Source organism: Balaenoptera borealis (assembly GCF_965194805.1).
Source record: "Balaenoptera borealis genome assembly, chromosome: 1".
Classification (NCBI taxonomy): Eukaryota; Metazoa; Chordata; class Mammalia; order Artiodactyla; family Balaenopteridae; genus Balaenoptera; species Balaenoptera borealis.
In genome coordinates this window covers 85,303,381-85,326,126 of record NC_138860.1, presented here as the reverse complement: position 1 = coordinate 85,326,126, position 22,746 = coordinate 85,303,381, and the positions used below count along the sequence as shown (strand labels likewise).

At 45.2% G+C, this 22,746-nt stretch overlaps 2 protein-coding genes across 10 annotated transcripts in view; both read right to left on the bottom strand.

The window, feature by feature from the left end:
* The window catches only part of PI4KB (phosphatidylinositol 4-kinase beta), a 29,342-nt gene extending 24,596 nt beyond the window's left edge, over positions 1 to 4,746 (bottom strand). The window contains exons 1-3 of one of the 8 annotated variants that reach the window (XM_082346435.1): positions 4,543 to 4,711; positions 3,807 to 4,211; positions 1,599 to 1,777 (exon numbers count right to left, since the gene is read on the bottom strand). The gene's annotated coding sequence lies outside the window, so the exon portion shown is untranslated. Of the gene's footprint in view, positions 1 to 1,598; positions 1,784 to 3,788; positions 4,218 to 4,542 lie in introns of those variants that run through there. The other 7 variants (XM_082346439.1, XM_082346437.1, XM_082346433.1 and 4 more) reach the window with 7 other exon arrangements.
* A 6,786-nt stretch (positions 4,747 to 11,532) lies between these two features.
* RFX5 (regulatory factor X5) lies at positions 11,533 to 22,647 on the bottom strand. 2 transcript variants are annotated; one of them, XM_082346525.1, is made up of 11 exons: positions 17,682 to 17,801; positions 17,029 to 17,144; positions 16,748 to 16,876; positions 16,466 to 16,499; positions 15,966 to 16,048; positions 15,585 to 15,704; positions 15,279 to 15,398; positions 15,056 to 15,137; positions 14,550 to 14,751; positions 14,214 to 14,314; positions 11,533 to 14,060 (listed from the first exon to the last, which is right to left on the bottom strand). In XM_082346525.1, the coding sequence occupies exons 2-11, from the start codon at positions 17,100 to 17,102 to the stop codon at positions 13,092 to 13,094; spliced, it is 1,914 nt and encodes a 637-aa protein (XP_082202651.1). In that variant the 5' UTR covers positions 17,103 to 17,144; positions 17,682 to 17,801; the 3' UTR covers positions 11,533 to 13,091. The 2 variants fall into 2 exon arrangements, with proteins under 2 accessions (XP_082202651.1, XP_082202650.1); XM_082346524.1 differs by lacking the exon at positions 17,029 to 17,144 and having other exon boundaries at positions 17,742 to 22,647.
* Between the last annotated feature and the right edge of the window lie 99 nt (positions 22,648 to 22,746).

The window sequence follows — 22,746 nt, the reverse complement described above, 5'->3', positions numbered from 1 at the left end:
TGTGTTCTGTGACTGAGCATTTAAGTAAATGTCTGCAGAAGACTCTGGGGGAAGGGAATGCTATCACTTAACGTGGCTTCCCGCCTCTCATCACCTCAAAAGATTCTAGGCAAACAACCCTCCATGGCCTCCGTTAAAGGACTTGGTGGATTGGTTTCTGGTAGGACAGGATATAAAGAGCCCCAAATCAATTTCCTCACTCAGTTAATCACCATTCCCTTCTTAAAATCTTTTTCCATGAACTAGATAAATACAATTGCTTCAGATCAATCCTCACGTTTTTATACGTTTCTGTATTTTCATAGAATGACCCTTAAGAGATCATCTAATTTAGTGCTCTGCCTCCAAGCAGAGAGGTGAGCTCAATTTTCCACTTCCTTTTAAAAGATCACTTTGAAAAAAAAAAAAGACCCCTTTGAGATGGATCATGTGAATTGGAAAAAAGAGTAGTGGAGCCAATATCTTCATCCTACAAGGTAGATAGTTAAGAGAGGTTATTAAAAGTTAATGGAAAGAACAGAAGATTCAAATATGTTATTTAAAGTTACACAGGGGACTTCTCTGGTGGTGCAGTGGTTAAGAATCCGCCTGTCAATGCAGGGGCACGGGTTCGAGCCCTGGTCTGGGAAGATCCCACATGCTGCAGAGCAACTATGCCCGTGTGCCACAACTACTGAGCCTGTGCTCTAGAGCCCGTGAACCACAACTACTTACTGAGCCTAAGTGCCACAACTACTGAAGCCTGCACGCCTAGAGCCCGTGCTCCGCAACAAGAGAAGCCACCGCAGTGAGAAGCCTGCACACCGCAACGAAGACCCAACGCAGCCAAAAAAAAAAAAAAGTTACACAGGCTTCCAGTAGAAATAAAAATGACAATATATAAGCAAGAGGTATGAATCTTCTAAAGCGCAATCTTCTTTTGTAACAATTAATAAACCAAGAAACAAAGGCACAAGCATTTTATCTAAGGTTATGGCAATAACTGTCAGAGAGAAACACTGAAATAATTAACACGTTAACTCTAGGAGTAGGGATGAAGGGAAAGGAAGTATTGATTTTCATCATAAACTCTTTAAGTACAATTGGATTTGTTCAAATGCATGTATGCCTTTAGTAGTAATTTTTAAAAAGAAGTTGCTCTTCTAAAGAGACTCCTAATCATCCTAAGCTGCCTGTTCTGTGGTTGAGAATTTCCTCCTCACATCTCAAGGTTTAATTCAAACCTTTCTTTAAGGAGGTCTGAGCTCACCTTTCCCCCTTAACCTTAACGGTAAAAATGGAGATTGAGTACAACCTTCTCCTTGTAGAAACAAAGAGCCGAGCAGCCAAACAGGCTCAAGCCCTACCAGGAACCAGGTAAACACTTACCCAAGGCCCCAAGGCAGGGTGGCATCAGGGGAGAGGGCATTCTCAAGCTACCAACACGAGGGTAGGGAGAGCAGTGGTCTCTGGGTAGTTAAGTCAATATTGAATCAGGCTGAAATTCTGTTCAGGGCTATAGAGCTGGTATAAGCAGATTCCAGCCAGACAGCCCAAGCCAGCTCTGGGAGCCCCTGCTGTAACAGACAGATGGCAAAGAAAGCAACCTGTACACTCACCTCTCTCTGAATTGTTCCTTCCTGCTGCAAGCTCCAAATGCACTTGAACTAGGCCCTCTCTTGTCTCATGCCAGTTACTGAGAGGTCCCTCTCAAACTTCTTCCCCAAATCAAAGAATCTCAATTTGCTGCTTTAGATGGCATTCAACAAACATGTTCTCATGCAGTGTGGACCCAGCTCTGAGAAGGAAGCAGGGAAACTAGGGGAAATATGACTTCTCTTTGGGGGTGCTTCCAAGGAGTGAAGCTGCTCCTAAAAAGGGGAATTATGAGATTGGACACTGGCTAACGAGGAGGGAGACAAAGGGAGAAGTGGGATGAGGTAGCATGATTACTTTCAAACAAGCCTAGAGTAGGAAGATGAATGGAACTTCATATGCCCTCTTTGCTATCGCAGGCCAAGAGACATGGCATACAAGGAAGCAACTAGTTTCCTAAGTCCTAACTCACTCCAAGTTTTCTTTTCCAGCCAGTTTCTTCAAAGGACTTTCCCACAAACATACTTTCCATCTACAGAATCTGGAGTTATGGTTCAAGTACAAGAGGAACAGCAAAGGTGGTCAGCAACTTACAGCTGTGGCGGAAAAAAGCAAGGCAGATGAAAGAAGCTGGCCTGGAGCCTGTCTTTCAAACTGATTTACTCCAATGGTTGTAAGACTAGAAAGGCCCAACAGAGAGACCAGAATGAAAGAAAATTATCAGAACAACTAAATCACTACTCATAAATACCTTGTGTCTGAGGAACCCAGAATGTTTTGTAAACAAATAATTAAGTCTAATTTTTTCCCCCAACCCACATCCTGCTATAAGCCTATTACTACCCTGATGCCTACAGAGTGGACCATTTTCCCAAAAAAAGTCACTCTAAAGGTCAAGTGAGGAAGTCACATGCTGAACTCAGGAGTCCTGATTCTGAATATACAAGCTCTTTCCATTGTCTCATGTTCCTTTTCCCAGTTACCCCCTGACCAACCCCACTCCAGGCCTAAACTCTTAAGGAATCAACCAAAACCATTCTAGTGAAGCCACAGACAGTAAACTGATTCCTCTTAGGAGTGGGAGGAGACTCTATTCTGTGATCCCTTTAAGACAAGCCTAAAATTAAATAATCCAAAACAAAATTTCTCACAACCTCATTCAGTTTCCATGCAGGACTGTTCGTTCCTCCAACAAAGTGTAGTCTGATAGGAACTTCTTTTAAACTTGCTCCATCCTTCAGAAACACCCTTCTGTCCAGAGAAAAGCCTGAGACAGCTGAGGCTCCCTCTCCTCCCAACACATTTTCTTCTTAGCTCAAGGTTTAGCTGATCCAGAAATCAGTGGTATGTAAAGGTAAAGAGTATGACAGAGAACACGTAAAGACCATAAGGAAAACAGAACCAAGTGTCACAAGGATCAGCAAAACCCTTTAAACTCGAGGGAGGTGTCGAAGTTGGAAATCCTGAATGGGAAGAGGCACTGTCAGATCTCTCTTCTACAGGAACAAACCTCCAGAGGTTGGGGGAATTGAGGAAGGGTAGAGGGAAGCTAAAGAAAGTTACAGGAATCATAAAGCACTCCAGAGAAGAAGGGTAAGGCTTAAGGTCAAAGGAGACTGTAAGTAGTACTTTGGGAATGATGGTGAGAGCCTAGATGCCTTAAGGAGAAGGGAATAGACAATTCTTGGAAGCCAGGAGCTGGGTGGGTGGCTGGCAGTGAGGTAACGGAATCCGAAGCAGCAGAGGAAGAGAGGGCCACAATCTTTAGATCAGGGAAAAGGGAACCCAGTGCTGGGGTGGCATAGAGACATCGGAGGAAAGGGACAAAATAGGAAAAGGGGTAAAGGCGGAGGCCATGGGAAAGATTCGGGGCTGGAGCACAGACAACGAGGAAAGACAAACAAGGATGGACATTATAAAAGGCGTCGTGATGTGGAAAGGGTTGACGACTTAAAATAATTCGGGACGGAGGCAACAGGGATAAGAGTGAGGGAGGGGGGAATCCCCGGGCAGAGGGAGGAGCTAAACAGAAGAGGAAGCCAAAAAGCAGAGGAGGACCCCAGGCTTGGGAAGAAAGGGTGGAGAAGGAACCCGGGGTGCAGCTGCCACCGGGAGGGCAGTTTTGTAGTCAAACCCAGGTGTGGGGGCGGGGGACGCTGTGCGGGACAGGGTGGGAGAGGGGCCCCTTCACACACAGAGCAGGGGGCACTCACGGGGTAGGAGCAGCTCACCTCCGGGGGACCCCGGCGGAGGGGGTGCGGGCGGTCGGGGTCGGGCTGCCGACACCGCCGCCTCAGCAGCAGCGGCAGCTCCCGGGTTCCATTGGCCGCCTGCGCTTCCCTGACAGCGGCCGCGGCGGCTGCACCAGGCCCCGGCTGCCGGGGCTGCCCTCGGCGCCGCCTGAGGGGGCCTTCGCGCTGCCTCACTTTCGACCGGGCCTCACAACTTTCTCTTCCTCCCTCGCACAACCAAGACCAAAAAAAAAAAAAAAAAAAAAAAAAATCCCCAGCAGATCTCGATTTTTCTTCTGAGTTCAGGCCCTTCTTCGTGGGCTATGCTTTCTTGCTTCTCCGACGCTCAGGACCCTACCGATCCCATAGTAATCTAGGGAGTCGGGTGAGCTGCCTGGAACATGCCTGTTCAGAAATAGAGAAGGGGGCGGGGAAGAGAGATTTGGCAGCTGGGGAGGGAGGAGAAGACGGAGGGAGGAGCTTACGGGTGGGAGGAGGGGCCAATCTTTGGGAGGCGGACCTAAGAGGCAGCGTTTGCGAGGCTAAGGAAGCCGAAAGGGAAGTAAAATTTGCTGGATAAGGGGAAGGGGCTCCCGGCCTAGAGCAGTGAGCGGCAGTGTGGCAGGTGGGCGTGGGTGCCCTGTTAGAGGAGTGCAGACTTATCGCGTACTTAAGTAAGCACAGGAGCATGCAAATTATATGTAAATGAGCCCGTTCGGCTTAGCAACCGAGTTACCGTAATTGCAATCAATGGCTTTCCCCCTCCGTTATTCCACTCGATTTCTTTAGTAAATCAGGTCAGGGGATGGACGCTGGGGATCCAGCTGGACAGCAGAAAGACAAAGGGCAGGCGGGGAAGATAGTCACCTTCACTATCCTTTTCCTACTCATCTTTAAGGATGATGCCAAGATTACGCCCCTTATCGCTTGGGGAATGGCGCGGTCCAACCGCGTCAGTCTTTCGCCGTTAGCGGCGCGACTCGAGGCGGCGGTTCTGCCTCCGAGGTCACCACCTGCCTGGGCAGCCTTTGGCCTCCAGCCTCCGGACCTCGATCCAGCCAGGGAGGGGCTGAACAGGGCCAGGTCGGGAGAGGTGAGTGAAATGACAAAAGCGTGGAGGGCATAATCACGCCTTCCAAACAAAACAAAACCATATAAAACTAAACAAATAAAAAATATGCCCCGCAAATGGACTTATGGTGTTGGTTTTGTGTATTTATCAGATAGCTTATTGACTAGGAACCCTTTACGTCAGAACCTCTGTCCCAACCCTCATAGGGCCTTACTTAATATTCTACACTGGGGCTAGTTGTTTGAGCCCAGATCCTGGATGCCACCTTCCCTGCCACTTAAAGGCTGTTTGATTTGGAATGACTGATTTAACCTCTGTGAACCTCCGTTTCTATGTCTGCAAAGTGGATCCAAGAATATTGACACTTTACAGGATTTTGTGAGGATTAAAAGAGAGTACAGGTTACTACTATACATAGTACTATATTACTATTATTGGGACAATAATATAGGATAGATGACGAAAGGAAAGAGGGTCACTGCTTCAGTGTTTGGGAGGCCGAATAAAGATTAATAGCTTGAAAATACCTCTGTAAAACATGCAGTATGTACAAAAGTAGAACAAATGGGGTACCTGATTGCTGAAGGAACACATTGTTAATACAGAAGGCCACTCTGTATATGATGAATGAATGAATGAATGAAAGGTTTCTCAAAAATACTGTGAGCCAGCACAAAGAAAAGTTGCTAGAAATGATCCAGCCAAAGAAAAAAGAGGAGAGAGCATCCTGAAGGGAATTTGCTCATATCATGGGAGGACAAGTTGATAAGCTAGGTTAAATCAGGAGTACAGTAATGAAAGATGAGCAGAGAAAGAGGCCAAGAGTGCCAAAGATAGTTTAAATTTGTCACCGCTCATCTGGAGTGGGGAATCACCAGTCCATCTGTCAGGCCTAGCAGCTCTTGGCCAGCTCCCAGTCAGCTGTCTGGCAAGTACGGAGAGGTGATGACCCTGCTTTACCCTAGAGTTTAAAATGTCACACATCCATCCCCTCAAGGGATAGGGATCCCAAGGGCTGTAAGCCGGCTTTTTGAAACATTGTAAAAAGATATGTGACCACCTTACTTTTTATAGTAGGAAGTTTTTTATTTTCCAGTAACATCTCTGTTCAAACTTCAAGTAGGAACTTTTTGTAGCTACAGCAGTTATAAGTCCTTTATTAACTGAGACCCACCCCCACCCCATACACACACACACACCGTATTATTAGGTAGAAGATTTTGTTTCAAGTTTTCTGTGTTTATAGCTCTAAGGGCTCTTATGTGTAAATTTCTGTGCATCTCTTTATGACTTTGTCTTTCTGCCTTCTTTTGGAATTTTCTTTGTTTCCCTCTATTTCTGGGTCTCCAACCTCCTCTAGTCTGAGTTCCTCAAGGCAGGAAAGGATTTATCTTTGTATCCTAGCTGTATCCTTAGTTTCTACCACAGGAAAAAATGTTTATATTTGTTGATACAGCAACAGATTGAATGCAGAAGCAGATACGAGAATCCAGTCAAGCATTAGAGAGATTTCCAAAAATGCAGAACAGGGCCAATTGTCTGATTGTTTGTTGTCGTAGTTGTTCTGGGAAAATAGTTATCTTTCTTAAATGAATTAATAAGAATATTTACAAACAAATGTTTTGACTAAATTATTCCCCTCCCTTCCTGTTTGCTTTTCTTCTTTTCTCCTGTCTCCTTAATTGTCAGATTATAAAACTGAATGCTATTCTGTTTCCCATATTTAATTTAAAAGCATAACATTTATAATATTCTCTAAAATTCCTCACCACACTGAAACTATTTTTTAGATTCTCTTTCGATAGAAAAAAAGCACCACTTACCTCTATCTTAGGTCCCAGGAAGCTGCTACAGGTATAGATGGTTGTTCATGGATGACCCATGTACATGGTGACCCTATAGGAACCCCATACTGTCATGTATGCACGTGAAGCCTCTTACTTTGGTGGGAAAGCATGTACGCATGTGGCACCTTGGGGTGTGAGGGCAGGAAAGTACCAACAGGGTCAAGGAATGTCATTTATTTACTTAAATGTCATCAAACTGGGGAAAGAAGTTGGCTTCTTCATCAAAAGTTGGTAAAACTAGAGGACCCAGCTCCAGTTATATTTTAAACACCCCTATGGTTAAAGAAATTATAAAGAGTAATTTTTCTCCTGAACCATAGATATTATGGGCTTTTTTTCAGAGAAAAGAAAAAGAAGCTACTAGCAGTTATTGCTTGGGGGCTCCTACTGTGTATGAATACAAACGTTACCTCATTTATTCCTCACTAAAACCCTGTGAAAGAGATTTTATTTTATGGAGACTGAGCTTCAGAATGGTTAAGTCATTGTTTTTTGAAACTGTTTTACTTCAACCCACAATAAGAAATAGATTTTATAATCAGGACCACTGAAGAGCACATACACATGTCTTCACTGAAATAAAAGTTTCATGAAACAATACTTACCCTTACTATAGGCAATGCATGCTGATATTTTCTATTCTATTTCACTTCTTAAAAACACTGTTTTGCATCCTGCTAAATCAGTTTCACCACCCACTAATGAGTCGCGATCTATTTTTGATTCCAGTTTGAAAAAACTGGACTAAGTGTTCAAAATCATATGGAAACTGGTAAAGCTAAGATTTGAACTGAATTCATGCTCTTTCCAGTAAGCAAATGCCTCTTCATGAACATTTCTTAAGAAATACTGCGTTTTATATATATATATATATATATTAAGATTAGCTTTACCTCATAGGATACAGCCAGCAGGATGATCCTAGACAAAGGACTTAGGCCTACTGATGAACCACAACATGAGACAAAACACTTAGACAAATATATAATGACATTAATTCCTCTGTTTAGCATGTGGTATTTGCTTTGATTTTATTAAGAAAATTGATTGTTGCCCACAAAAATAAACAATAAATTCATTTATTTGAGGCCATAGACTAAACATATTGAGTTTGACTTGGTTTAATAGCAAAAGATTATTTCAAATTTTAGTAAATTATAAATTACCTCTAACAATTTATAATAGGGCTAAAATGAAAAAAGACAACAATGGGAGTGGGGAACAGGGTATTGGGGAGAGAATAGGGAATGGTACAGAGGAAGCAGTAGGCAGTCCCCAAACCCTTAGTTTAGCCCTTCATCTAATAAACTGAAGATTGCCTGAACTACAGAAGAGTAACTTGTTTCATGTTAGATTTTTAAAATAGGGTAAAGATTTAAAATAGGCTACTTAAAAGCCCCTTAATATTCATGTAAATCTCAAAATCATCCAGTGGTCTGGACTCCCTAAGTGAATGGATACATCCCCAAACCCAATCATGGTGAGGGCAATATTTCTTTGGATGCTTCTATCTATTCTAGCACCAGTGGTTTATCTTTCCATATGCCTATGATCTCTAACATGTCAGCAGCCTGGTCCAGTCCCTCATCTCCTCCCACATGGATAATGGCAACAGCTGCCTGGCTGGTTCTATTTGACTTCAGTTCCTCCATCCTCTAATGCAGACTTCATACCTTTCATTCATTCATTCATTCAATCAACGGATAACTTTCAACCATTCATTCAATGTTTGTGTGTTCTTCATCCAGTTTCTCCTTCCAGTTTCTCACTCTTGTTCACACACATCCCTTCTGCCAGGTCTCTTTACTGGGTTGTACTGCCATGTCTTTGCTCACGTCCCTTATCCCCAAACCCCTGCTTTTCCTGGAATGCCCTCCTCTTTTTTACCTATTTAAGCTCTACTTACCTTAAAGGCTTAACTCAAGCCTACCTTTTCCATGAAGCCTTCCCAAATTACTCAATCTCTTTGAATTTACACCTCTTATGCAGCAGAATGAGTATCATGATTTAGCTCTTTTTACCATATGTCTTCTGTTGTTCTGTCCTTGCTTTATCAATTAGACTTGTCCTACCCACCTCTACTAGGAAGTCATTTCTGATCTATATGCTATTCCTCTGGGCTCCCATAGCTCTCTGTGCTTACTGCTAACATAACTCACACTGTGCTATGATCACTATTGACTTGAAGACAGTGCCTAAGTCAACTAGCTTCCAACAAATACCTAGGCCTTAAAAAACAAGAAGGGAAATGTCAAAACCACAGTAATGGACTCCTACTTCTGGCAGCATGGAGAAGAAAAAGGGCTGCCCCATTAGAATACAACTGGATCCTGGATAAATTACAGCAAACATAATGTTTAGCACATCGCTGGCCTCATCAGAAAGTAGAAGAGATCACTAGAGGAAGGAAAAATAACATTGAGCTGAAACCTTATGAAGGATGAGTAATGTGCAGTAGGAGAAGCTGGCTTGCCCTGGGGACAAATGCCAGTATCATTATTGTGAACACAGGCTAAGCCCTGGGCCTGGCCAAAGCAGGGGAGAAAACCTGGGACTCCTGAATTAAATCGGGACCCTTTTTTTTTTTTTAAAAGATAGATTTTATTTTATTTTATTCATTTTTGGCTGCGTTGGGTCTCCGTTGCTGCGCGTGGTCTTTCTCTAGTTGCGGCGAGCGGGGGCTACTCTTCATTGTGGTGTGCAGGCTTCTTATTGCGGTGGCTTCTTTTGTTGCGGAGCTCGGGCTCTAGGCACGCGGGCTCAGTAGTTGTGGCTCGCGGGCTTAGTTATTCCGCAGCATGTGGGATCTTCCTGGACCAGAGCTCGAACCCGTGTCCCCTGCATTGGCAGGCAAATTCTTAACCACTGCACCACCAGGGAAGCCCAAATAGGGACTCTTGAAGGGGCTAACACAGTCCCAGGTAAGGAGCACCCTTTGTCTCCTGGCAGAAACAAATGCATATCCTCTCTGGAGGAAAGTACACCCAATTTAGGCCTACTGGATTCCCTTAGATTAAGGAATCTTAATCTAAGATTAAGAGCTCAAAATAGGAGCTCAAAATACAAAAATACAAAATATACAAGGAAATAAGCTGCCATGGACAGGAGTCAGCAGAAAACAACAAAACAGATTTAGACATCCAAGATAAGTTACAGAATATAAAATAACACTCCCAACAAATTTCAAAGAATTGGTATCATAGAGACCACATTTTCTGAGCACAAATGATTAAACTGAAAATCAATATCAAAAAGATAAAATTTTAAATATCCAGATTTTAGAAATTTATAAAACTTTTCTAAATCATGAATCAAAAAAGTCATAAAGGTAATTTAAATATTCTTAGAACTAAGTAATAATTTAAATACTTTAAACAGAAAAATTTGGAGAATATAGGGAAGTGGGTCTTTAAAAGCTTAGAAAAAAGACAGCTTGAAAATTAATTAGATAAAAATTAAGATTAAAATTAAGATGTTGTAAAAGAACCTAAAATTAAATCTAAAGAAAGCAGAAGGAAATACTATAGATAAGATCCACAATTAATGAAGTAGAAAACAAATATATAAGGCAGAGGATCAACAAAGCCCAAAGTGGCAGCTAAAATCAGACAAGTAAAATAAATTTCTGGTGTAGCTGGTCAAGGGGGGATAAAAGAAGGCGCAAGTAAACAGAAGAAATGTAAAGGAGGACACAACTACCCAGGGAGCAGAGGCAAAAAGGAACATGGAAGAAATTTCATTTTAAAAAAATGACATAAAATGCACAAAATTCTAGAAAAACATTTTACCTAAATAGACTCAAGAAGAAATAGAAAGCCCAAATAGCCTATAATTATTAAAGAAATTAAATCAATAGTTAAAATATTTCCCACAAAGAAATGCCAGGTTCAGAGGGCTTACCAAGTAAGTTTTATCAAAATTTCAAGGGACGGTTCATTTCAATCTGATGTAAACCCTTTTAGAGAATGAGACAAGAGGGAACAGTCTCCAACTCAGAGGGTGTACAGACCAAAGGAACCATCTTAGAAACCTTAGAAATCTTACTAAAAACAAAGGCACTGGGACTTCGCTGGTGGCACGGTGGTTAAGAATCTGCCTGCCAATGCAGGGGACACAGGTTTGACCCCTGGTCCAGGAAGATCCCACTTGCCGTGGAGCAACTAAGCCCATGCGCCACAACTACTCAGCCTGTGCTCTAGAGCCCGTGCACCACAACTACTGAAGCCCGCATGCCTAGAGCCTGTGCTCCTCAGCGCCACTGCAATGAGAAGCCCGTGCACTGCAACGAGGAGTAGCCCCTGCTCACCACAACTAGAGGAAGCCCGTGCACAGCAATGAAGACCCAACACGGCCAATAAATAAATAAGTAAATAAATGATAAAAACAAAGGCACTAACCTGTACAAGAATGTTAGTAGCAGCATTATTTGTAACAGCAAAAAACTGGGAACCCAAATGTCCACTGATAGGTGGATGGGTAAATTGTGGTTTATGCACTTGAAATATTATATGGATAAAAACGAACGAATAATAGCTATCTACAACATGGATGAGTCTTAGAAATAATGTTACGTGAAATAAAAAAGCAAACCACAGGGGAGTATTAGGGAATAAAATTTTGTAAAGCTAAAAAGCAAAACTGAACAATACATTTTTAAAGAATATCTACATATATGGAAAGGCTATATATATATATATATATATATATATATATATGGCAGGTAATTAATAAACACGAAATTAAGGATAGTGGTTACCTCTAGGGAGAGGCAGAAGGATAGGATAGGGGAAGAACACAAGAAATTCAGTGGTATTTCTAATGTTTTAATGTACAAATTGGGTGATGGATCATTTAATTATTATGCTTCATAATTTATCCATTTTAAATATATTCTTTATAGATATCAAACATTACATATTATAATTTTTAAAAATCTGCAATGGTGGAAATAAATGAACAAATGAATGAAGGCTCCCTGAAAGAAAACTGAGAATCCCTGACAGAAGCTACCCTATGCAAAAGACACAGTAGGTCCTCAAGTAATATCAGCTGGTTTACTGCTTTTTCCAAATACATACCTGGATTCCCTTCCTACTGGTGCTCCCTGATATGCGCAGCTACCCCCTTCCATACACATAGCCTAAGCCCTACAATCCTGGCTAAGTCCTGACACATACATGACAAGAGACTGACACCTGGTGGATACAGAATGAATTTAATAAAACGACTAGGGAGTAAATCTTTCACTCTACATGGTGAAAGAGCAGTAGGGTGGGGGACAGGGAAGCAGGAATGAGTAGAAACTAAAATTCGGAAACAGGAAAAGGAAGGATATCCATCTCTGAGATGTAAAGAAAGGGGATTGTCATCTAAATGAGACTAAAGAGATAGTCCCTAAAGAAGAATGATTTCCCTCTCATTCCTTCTGAGACTGGAACAAGATGAAAGAGATTATAGCTGCAGTAAGGAAAATGCAAGACTATTTGGAAAAGAGGAAGCAGGTATAGCTGATCTCAGCCTAGCAAGCTAAAACCACAGGTACTTCATAGCAGTGGCTAGGTGTCAGCTGTCTCCCCAGGAACTCCCCACTCCCAGTTTCCATTTAGAGATCTATGTGATTCTAAGGAGGCTGATCCTGCCCTTTTTTCGAAAGGTACAGTCCATGATGTAGAATAAATAAGCAAATTAGCATTTACCAAACTCCTGGCTACAGTGACTGGTTAGGGGCAGGCATGTGACCCAGGCTGGCCTAACCAGAGTGAATCTTAGGGCTTTTGCTAGGATTCCTGGCACAAAGATGCCCTCTCTTTCTGGCTGGACATAAATGAGGAAAATATGTAATCCTAGGAGTGCTGGCAGCCATGAGGTGGACCAGGCTTGATCCTACAGAAGGTAGAACAGTAGGGGAAGAAAATCAATCAGGTATTTAGAGACATACTGAGCCATTGGATCAGCTTTAGTGCTGGAGCCAGCACTACCTCTGGACTTTCCAGTCACATGAGCCAATACATTTTTATTTTTAAGCCAGTTTGAGTTAGGTTTTCTATGATTTAAAATTGAAAGATGCCTAACCTATACATTCATCATACTCCATCCCTGTATTTCCACAGGATAGCACAGGGATCCAGGTAAGATGGTCACTACAGATTTATTAGTGACTCTAAAGCCAAGGGTGTTGAGCTGGAAAGGTAAGAGGCAAGAACCAGGCACTATGCAAGACAGGGTGCCTCAGCTGTCTATACAGAAGAGAATGAAGAGCCAAGTGAGAAGCAAGTGCAAAGAAGGGCCTCTACTAGGCAGACAGGTAGAGTTAACATAGCACTCTTCCCCACATACCTAACATGGGGGTGTTGCTTTGGGGTCTTTTCACTCATGGGGTAAGGAGCTTTGAAGCACATGCCCCTTTAAGTCTTTATTACCCTGTGCTGCAGTGTCTACCTCTTCCTTGACCAAATGAAGAGCCTCCTTTTGGCTTCTACTGCCCTTGATGACACTCACTTTCGGGGTGACAGGAGGAATTTTATCTTCTGCTTCTTTGGCATGCCGGGAACTGGGGCCCCTTCCTCCTCTGGAAACAGCACCATCCTCCTGACCTTGGGCAAGCATCTCCTTCTCAGCCTCTCCCATTGGCCCTGGCCTCTCTGACCCTCCAGCTGAGTTGCCTTCCCCTCCAGAGGCCCACGTCTCCAGTGGTAACCTTGAGGACTGGGCAGAGTCCACGGCAGCTGCTGACTTGTCAGGGGTAGAATTCCTTTCCCTACTTCCACCTGATTTTTTTCGAGGGCGCCCCCGTTTTCTTTTGGCATCACTTCCTGTATCCTCTATATCCTGCTTTGTTGCTTTAGCTGGTGGGTCCTGCCCACTGGCCTCACTCACAGGTACTTCAGCTGTCCTCTTCACACCCTTGTCATGGGGTCCCAGCTCACCACCTATGCCCACTTCCCTGTTCTCTGTGCCCCTCGGCTGAGTGAGCCCCCCAGGTGGAGCCTGCCCAGGCCCAGGCCCGGGTCCAGGTCCAGGCAAAGCAGGAACAGTTGGTAAGATCATGTTAATGATGGGCACAGCTGCTTGGGGTCCCCCAGCTCTAGGGGGCAGAGGCAGTGTAGCCATTTTCAGAGTGCTTGAAGAAAGCTTGGGGGCCAGGACGGGTGGAGAGACTCGGATTGGTGGAATAAGTGAGCGAGGGGCCCGAGGGAGAAGCAGAGGCAGCCGGGCCACTAGGGCATTAACCTGTGGGTTATTGGCTGCTGGCGCTGGGCTCTCCACTACACTCTTCTTTCGCTCGCCGCGTGCTGGGGGTCCAGCCCCAGCCCGGGGGTCCAGCTCCTTAGGAGGCTAAAAAGTAAAGAGAAGAACACAAAAAGTGGGAAGACTGGACAGTGGAGGAAAAATAGACACAGGAGGTGAAAAAGTACTGGATCCACTGGTGGAAGGATATACTAAACCCCCAACCCAGGGGAGCAAGGTCAAGGGCATCAACTTCCTTACCTGGGCCTGTCTCTCTGGTCTCTTATGGGCTCCGCCCTCCAGATTCTCTACACCATTCTTGGATTTAGATGACCGTTCCCGAGGGGCATGTTCATCCTCTTCTGCAGAGGTGCCAGAAAAGGTAACAAGGTGAGGAGGAAACAGAATGGAGGAGGGAGGCGATTCTGATTGACTGACTGGTAGAGGCAGGGGAAAGAAGGTGGTCTAAGGTATGTCCCAGAAGGCTCTCTAGGAATAGAAGGCAAATCCAAGGTGTCTCTATCCTAGGATGTGGGAGGGCCTTTGATGTTGAAAGTGGCTGAGGGTTTCTCAGAACATAAGAAGGGGTCCACTCACCAGCAAGCCCCATAGCCTTGAGCACATTGGCGTGTGCAGAGCGGGCAGAGATGAGATGCTGCTGCAGCAGGAAGCGGGCGACCTCAACGATGGAACTGAAGGACCGTTTCAGGATTCGCTCTGCCCAGTCACAGGTCAGGGCACAGGCTGCTTCAACCAGTTCATCCCGAGGTGCTGGGGTTACTTCTGGGCCCATTTCTGGCTGCAGGGGGGAAGGACATGCCCAATCACACTCTGAACAAAGGACCCTCCACCCCTCTCAGACACAGTGTTGACCATAAGTAAGACCAGACTAGGGATGGGAGTAGCCTCTATCAACCCATCCCAGAAACCCACAAATTCTCTCCCTCCTCTGCCTCAGCAGTAGGGTAGGCAGAAGGGCATGTTCTATATACCCAGAAACTGTGTGCAGAATGACCTAGGCTGGGTCAGGCCTCAAAACGTCTCCCCAAGTCCTCTGACTTCTACCTTGGAGAGAAGAGTGCAGTTGGAGGGTTGTTACTTACACTCTCAGAGCCCTTTAGGTCAAGTCCGGGCAAGGGCGGCATAGATACCAAGGTCTTCCTTCGTATGCCACTGTAGCAATATCTGACGTTTAAGTTAAGGGGCAACCAACACATGGGGGTCTCCAAGCCCCTTAGGAAGGTTAGGCTGTTTCCAGTCCTGTCTCTTCACATACTAAGTTTTCCTCCCCAGGTCCTCTAGCACAACCTCTCCAGTCAAGGATACTTGGACTGGCCCCGGCCACCAAGCCTTCGGGCTTTGATGTCAGGGAAGATCTCTCTGATGATTTTGCCAAAGTTGGCTGTGCTGAGTGGGCGGCAACAGGCGAGACTCTCACAGTACTTCCTGAGTGCGTGGGGGACAGAGTGGGAAGATACTCAGAGAAGGAGGTTTGGGAGTGGGTTCAGAGGGTCCCTGGGGATGAAGGTTGGGAAACCCTTTAAGAAGTCAGGCTCTGTCAAGGCAGGGAGCTCTCCAGGGATGAGGGGGTAGCCCTATGCCCATCATCCCACCCACCCCCCATCCACCCACCGATAGGCATCGTAAACACTTTGTTTTGGCAGGCAGGTGTCAGTATGCTCTTCTAGGTGGTTGCGGATCCACCTATAAGCATACATGTACTCCTCATTGCTGAGTGTACTTGGCTCTGAGCTGCAAGAGAAGTAAAAGAGACATGTATTACTAACATCCCAACAGTTGCCCTGGTTCTATCCAGATTATCACCTCAGTAGTGCTGGACTGAATCAGTTCATCCAGAATCCACCTTTCCCTGGTAAACCAAGGCAGGTCAGGGACTTTTCTTCCCCACTAAGGATACTGTTATGAGGATTCCTATTCACCCTGCCCCTTTTTAGGGAGCCTTTCTTTAAGAATCAGAACCTCTGATATCTAAAATTCTAGCACCAAACCTACCTTTTGTCTCCAGTACTGGGCCCTGAGGGGAGCTGAAGGTAGAGATACAGCTTGTCGTTGTCTGAGAATTTCTGTACATCTTGCTGAGGTAGGGAGGAACAGAGGCAGGAGAAATAATAAGGCCAAGAAGGACCCAAGGTAGGACCCACTGATGCTTACTAAAAAGTCCAGCTGACTTAGTGACTGGCAGGCTGACAAAGGACCTTAGAAATGATTTGAGGTTTTGCATTCACTGTACCCTGAGGAGCCCTTAGGAGCTACCAAGGTGAGAAGGGGAGTGGAGGGGATCACCTGATTTTATTTCTATTGGGCTTCTACACAAGAAGTCACAGAGATGAAGTGAGATGCTCAAGGTCAAAGTGATAGCAAGTTGCAAGGCCAATTATCTTCTGACAGGGTAGACAACACTGACTCGCATAAACCTTTCTTACCCATATCCTCACCATCCTCATCTCCCACCAATTCTATCTCCCTGTTGCCCTCTTCCCCAGAATACTCACCAGGATTCCCTCTACTTTGTTCTGCACGGCCTTGCTGTGGAGAAGAGGAGAAAGCTGGAGGTCATGCACAAGATTTTTCCCCATCCCTATGTCTGATTGCCAGGGAGAGGAAGAGGTCTGAAAAGCCTAGCAGGTGCTCAAGAACTGTTACCATGATTAAGAATCTCCCCTGTTCAGATGCACTTGCTTGGGAGGGGGAGATCATCTACAGAGGAAGTGAAGTGCTACAGGGATCTATCCCCAGGTCCGGAACGAGGTTTAGAGGTGGTGATGAGTACTTACGAAATGGTACCTCGGAGCCTCTGAAGGAGGGTGGTGGGTTCCCCTGCCTCAGCACTACCTGAGGGGGCCCTTCCCCCAGTTTTTGGGCTCTTAGCATCAGGTTCATCTTCTGCCATCCCGGCATGAGGGCTGGAGTTGGGAGAAGACAGGACAAGAAGATTTAACTTCCCTCCCTGCACCCCCCCAAGGCCCCAGGGCACTCCTCATCTCTCTACCCAGAAAGATGGAAAAACAGAAAGAAAGCCTCCAAATTTCCCCAGTGGTCTTTTTCTAAAACTCGCCTTCTCCAAAAATTAGAAATTATTCCATTACTTCTCCAGGGCCATATATACCCAGAGATCTTTGCCATCTCCATTCTATCTGCCCCACCTTTCTGCAGTCTCCTAAATGTGGAAAACTGTAAAGGAAGAGATAGGGGGGATTGGGAATCCACGTTAGAAAGAAAATTTCATTTCTGCCTCTGACCCCATACTGCCCTCCTTCCCCTCAAAAACAACAATAACAACCACAAGACAAAGTTGTTTAATTCTCTAATATGCTCCTCACCACTGAATTTGCCTGGGAGGTCAGAAAGGATACGAACATTTTCTGCCCTTCCAGGCTTGGAAAAAACTGGGCCCAAGTTCTCATTACTTAATCTCGCCACGGCTTCCCCCGCAGCTCCCCTCCCCACGTCGCCGGCCCCTACGTCATCTCCCTCAACATCCCATCCTGATGCGCGCCCCCACCTCCCTCCCTTCCCCCTCCATTCAATCCCGCGTTGCTGCAAAGTGAGGGGTTCAGGGTAGCGGAACTCCTGGGCTGGGCGTAGGAAACCCGGCTGGGGGAATGGGGTCCCAGATTCGGGGCACGTGCACATGGGTGAAGAAGCAGTTGAAAATACAGCCAAAATCTTTTTCTGCTCTCCTCCCAACTCATATTGCGCCCTCCCTACCTTTGAACAGTCGCCTTCCAACACAAGCAACAATAAAGGTAAGGGAGAAAGAGAAACTACCTCGCAGCCACCTTCACTCCAGCCCAGCCCCACGGTCCTGGCCCAGCGGGCTCGTGCGTTGCTTTATTTTCTTTTTTCTGAATGGCTGGAACAGCCCCGATCTGCCTAGATACTCGGACGGCCTGTTCTACCATTGGTTGTTGCTGCCACCCGGAGACAGAAGGCGCCGGGCTCGCACCGGCGGCAGCTAAAGTCTGCCTGGTAACAGAATCTGATTGGTCAATAGGGGAGGGAAAATCCAAAGTTGGTCTTATTTGAGTCAAGAGGGGGAAGTCCGGGTTAGGTTTCGGTTAAAACTGGGGTCGGTTAGGACTGCCGGTCCCAAGAGGTTCTTCTCTTAAAGGGACCGCAGGACGAAAGACCGGGTGCTCGCCTCCTTTTGGAGCTTTCTTTGCTTTTGCTTTCTCCTTCCGTGTTTCAGTTTTGCCTTCGGTCGTCAGAGCTACTGGAAGAAAAGAGTCAATGGATGATAAAATAACTAGAAAATTATAGGTAGTAGTGATGGAAGTTCGCTGTAAGCTCACATTATCCCCTTTTGATGAAAAACAAGTTGAACCATTCCCCCCAGCCCTCACCAGCCAACACGCATGAAGACACTAACAAGAAACCTGCAAACACGGGCTCACATTCCTCATTGATGGAGGCCGCCAAACCTCAGTAGCTGTACCACATTAAGCTAAAGTTCCCGTAGTGTTCCTAGGTTTCCCGAGTGTACCTTATCTCCTTCCAAAGAGTTGCTAATGCCTTTGCATCCCCAAAGTTCTGTAGTCAGTGAACACTGGAATTTCGACTGACTTCCCCAGGGGGTGCTGGACGCCCACATGAATTTTTTCTCCTCAGAGAACATTGTACTGAAAGGTCAAGGGTTCTTCACTCTCTTAGTTAAGGCTTTTTAAGGTCATGAATCAGATGAAAGCAATGAACCCTCTGCCATGAAAAATGCAGGAACAGACCAAGCGGTGCATCTAATTTCAGAGGTCACAGACTCAAGGGTAACCACCCTTTGAATGGAGTACAGTATTTTGTTTTGCACAGCAGATATGTTACACCCAAAACTATCAGTATATTTATAGTCCTGAATTATAGTTCTCCAGTCGCATCGTCATTGTGCTTTTGTAAAGCGGACAAGAGTGTTGCCTGATTTCATGACCATCGCCCTTTGCAGCTTCCATTTCCCTACTACCAGCTTCTGTGGGTAGCGGGGGAACCCAGAGGATCACGGAGTTGGGGAAATAAGGATATACTGGCAGGAAGGTTTTCTAATAACAGCTAAAATTTATTTGTTAACTATGTGCCAGATAGCAGACCAAATGTTAAACACCTCGGTTTGAAGTAGGAACTATTATTGCCTCCATTTTACAGACAAGGAAACAGATTTGGAGAGGTGAAGGGACCTGTCCACAGTTACATTGTAATTAGTGCTGGAATCAGGATCCAAAGTCAGACAGTCTGCCTTCGGAGCCCATTCTCTCTCTCTTTTTTTAAAATAAATTTATTTATTTTATTTATTTATTTTTGGCTGCGTTGGGTCTTCATTGCTGCGAGCTGCTGTGCGCGGGCTTTCTCTAGTTGCGTTGAGCGGGGGCTACTCTTTGTTGTGGTGCGCAGGCTTCTTATTGGGTGGCTTCTCTTGTTGCGGAGCTCGGGCTTTAGGTGCACGGGCTTCAGTAGTTGCAGCACGTGGGCTCAGTAGTTGTGGCACACGGGCTTAGTTGTTCCGTGGCATGTGGGATCTTCCCAGACCAGGGCTCGAACCCATGTAGCCTGCATTGGCAGGTGGATTCTTAACTACTGTACCACCAGGGAAGTCCCAGAGCCCATTCTCTTGAACACTGCCCTAGACTGCATAGATTTGCAGGTGCTCAGATACAAATATGGGTATAGACTGATGGAAAGATACCCCAAACACCACTGTTTGGTATGAAGGGGAATATAGAGCACTTTAACTGGAAAAAGAATTTGGGGTAAATTATGCTGGCATAGGAATTTGCAGGTGGCAGAGAATAAGTGGAAGCTTTAGCAAAGGGAGAAAAAGTATCATAGCTATGTAAGGGAGATTATTTTGACAGCACTGTAGAAAGGTGAGGTTGAGTGGGGAGGCCGGGGAGGCTAGAGATGGGAAAAACAGGCAACTGACTATTCATTTATGCCAGGTGTTATGCTAAGAGCTGGGGATACAAAGCTGAATAACGTACAATGGTCCTTGCCCTGAGAAGTAACAATAAAAATTGTCTGATAAGCATCATCATAACAGCAAATATTGATATAGAGCTTAACATGTGCTGAGGATTGTTCTAAGGGCCTCACATATGTTACCTTTTTATCTTGTAGCAACTCTATCAGATAGGATAATCTGATAGATTATCCCCATTTTACAGATAAGGAGACTGAGAGATTAATAATTTGCCCAAGTTTACACAGTAAGTGATGGAGTTAGGATCTGAACTGGGCTGCCTGGATTCAGAATTTGCTCTTAAGCACTATTATACATTGCCTACTAATATATATTTTTTAAATTTATTTACTTTGTTTTTGACTGCGTTGGGTCTTTGTTGCTGTGCATGGGCTTTCTCTAGTTGCGGCGAGTGGGGGCTACTCTTCTGTTGATATGTTCAAATCAGTATCAGCAAGGGCCGCACATTGCATTACATTTGGTTTTGGTTGATGTTTCTTAAACCTTTCTAATCTATACGCTCTCTCTCTCTCTCTCTATTTATTTGTTGAGGAAACTGGTCATTTGCTCTATAGAATTTCCCACATTCTGCATTTTTATGATTTCACCTTTATAGTGTTTTTAAAACTTGTTCTTCTGTCTCCTGTATTTCCTGTAAACTGATTGTGAGCTCTGCAGGCTTCATCAGATTAATTTTGGCTTTTTGGCAAGAATACTTCATAGGTGGTGCTGTGTACTTCCTATTGCATCACAGGAGGTATGCTTTTCGTGACGTAAAGATTGAATAGTGTATTCAGGTTTTGTCGCCTGATCTATGCATTATGAAGCCCCATTTCAGTCTTTCATTGAATGGTTTTAGCAGCCACTGATGATCATTGCCTGGATCCAATTGTCATTAGAGGTTACAAATTGGTACTATCCAAATTCTGTCACTCCTTCTGAATTTACTAGCTGAAATTCTTTGTTGTTGTTGTTTGGTTGGTTGGTTGTCTTTTTCGTTTTATGTTTGCATCAGGTTGGGGGGCTTTGGGGTTGGGGGCATCGATTTAGGGGCAGTGGTTGATGTCCCGGGGAATGAGAGGACGTGGAATCCAGCTCCCACAGGCTTTCACACACTGGGGGAGCTAGTGGCTACCCCTCCCCACAAGGCCGGATCCCCGGGGCCTAACCACCTGGGGTGCTGGGGTGGTGACTCACCAGGACCATGCATTCCTGTCTACTAGCTGAAATTTTGTAAAGGATGTTTCCTCATCAACTATTTGCTTATCCCAAGGCAAATTCTTTCTGAAGAAGTTTCGTTATTGAAAAGAACAGGGTAGAAACCTAGGATAGACTTCTGTTAAGACCCAGTAAATCCCAAGGCTCCCTGTAACTTAATCATCTTTTATAGTCACTTATTCATTAAGGCACACTATGTGCTACTATCCAAGCTGGGTATTGGGAGGAAGCAGGGATTTTCAATATAATGTGACATATGTTCATGCTGAGGTAAAGTGCAGGAGGCCCCTAACCCGGAGCTGTCAGGGAAGAAGGGCTTTCCCAGGGATATGGCAGCCTGGCCCAGATGGCAGGTAAGGCAGCGGGAGGGAATCAGGACTTGAGTTGAGGTAAATGTTTCAGGGGGCATGTTTAAAGACCTCAAAGGGAAAGAAAGTGTAATACATTCTTGGGGGGACCTGGCCATCTCGGGGGTCTTAGATTGCTCCAGTGTTTAAAACAAAGACACCTTTGCGGAAGACTGAAAAGAATGTAGATTAATACCTGAATGTTGCTTGGTACTGTCTTGGGTAGAGAGTAAAGGAATCAATAGAATTACTGCTTGGGGGCTTCCCTGGTGGCGCAGTGGTTAGGAATCTGCCTGCCAATGCAGGGGACATGGGTTCAAGCCCTGGTCCGGGAAGATCCCACATGCCATGGAGCAACTAAGCCTGTGCACTACAACTACGGAGCCTGTGGTCTAAAGCCCACGAGCCACAACTACTGAGCCCATGTGCCACAACTACTGGAGCCCGCGTGCCTAGAGCCCGTGCTCCGCAACAAGAGAAGCCACCGCAGTGAGAAGCCTGCGCACGGCAGCGAAGAGTAGCCCCTGCTCACCGCAACTAGAGAAAGCCCGCGCACAGCGACAAAGACCCAACGCAGCCAAAAATAAATAAATAAAATTTAAAAAAAAATTACCTTAGAATTACTGCTTGGCTGCTGTCTCTTAGGTTCCTGAAACTTCCATCCCATTCCTCTTATAAACAACTAAAGACTTAGTGCAGAGAAAGGAGGCATCTCTGATTTGGGCAAGGTTCTAAAACACTGTCCAGGTGAGGAGACAAGAATGCCAGGGCCTAGTGTGTTGGGTTGGTTACCTTGATGTTCCCAGCCCTCCTGCCCCGTCGTGTTCCTGTCTTCCAGGTAGGAGGTGACACACCTAACCTCCTCAGAACAGTGTGTTCAACTGATGGCACCATCTACGTCAGGGGTCTAGGGTATCTCCTGTGTGTGAGGGGGCACATTACATTCTCCTGGGGGTGGTGGGTGAGATTTTAGGTTCATTAAAAGAAAGCATGAGTTAAAAAAAAAAAAAAAAAGTTTAGGAACACTGATTGACAGCTTCCTTCCTGTCAGCTCTCCTTGCGACGACCACCTCCAAAATCTTCAGGTTCTGTCTGGCCATAAAAGTGAGATTCTGGCACCCTTAGCATCGTGCTGTGATCACTGGTATGAACTAGTCATCATAACCATCCCACCCCCTGGTCCTCTTCAGGACTTTCCCGTGCAAGATACAGAGGGTCAGCAGAGGAGGAGTCATAGGCCCGGTGCCCCGAAAGACAAGGTGATCTC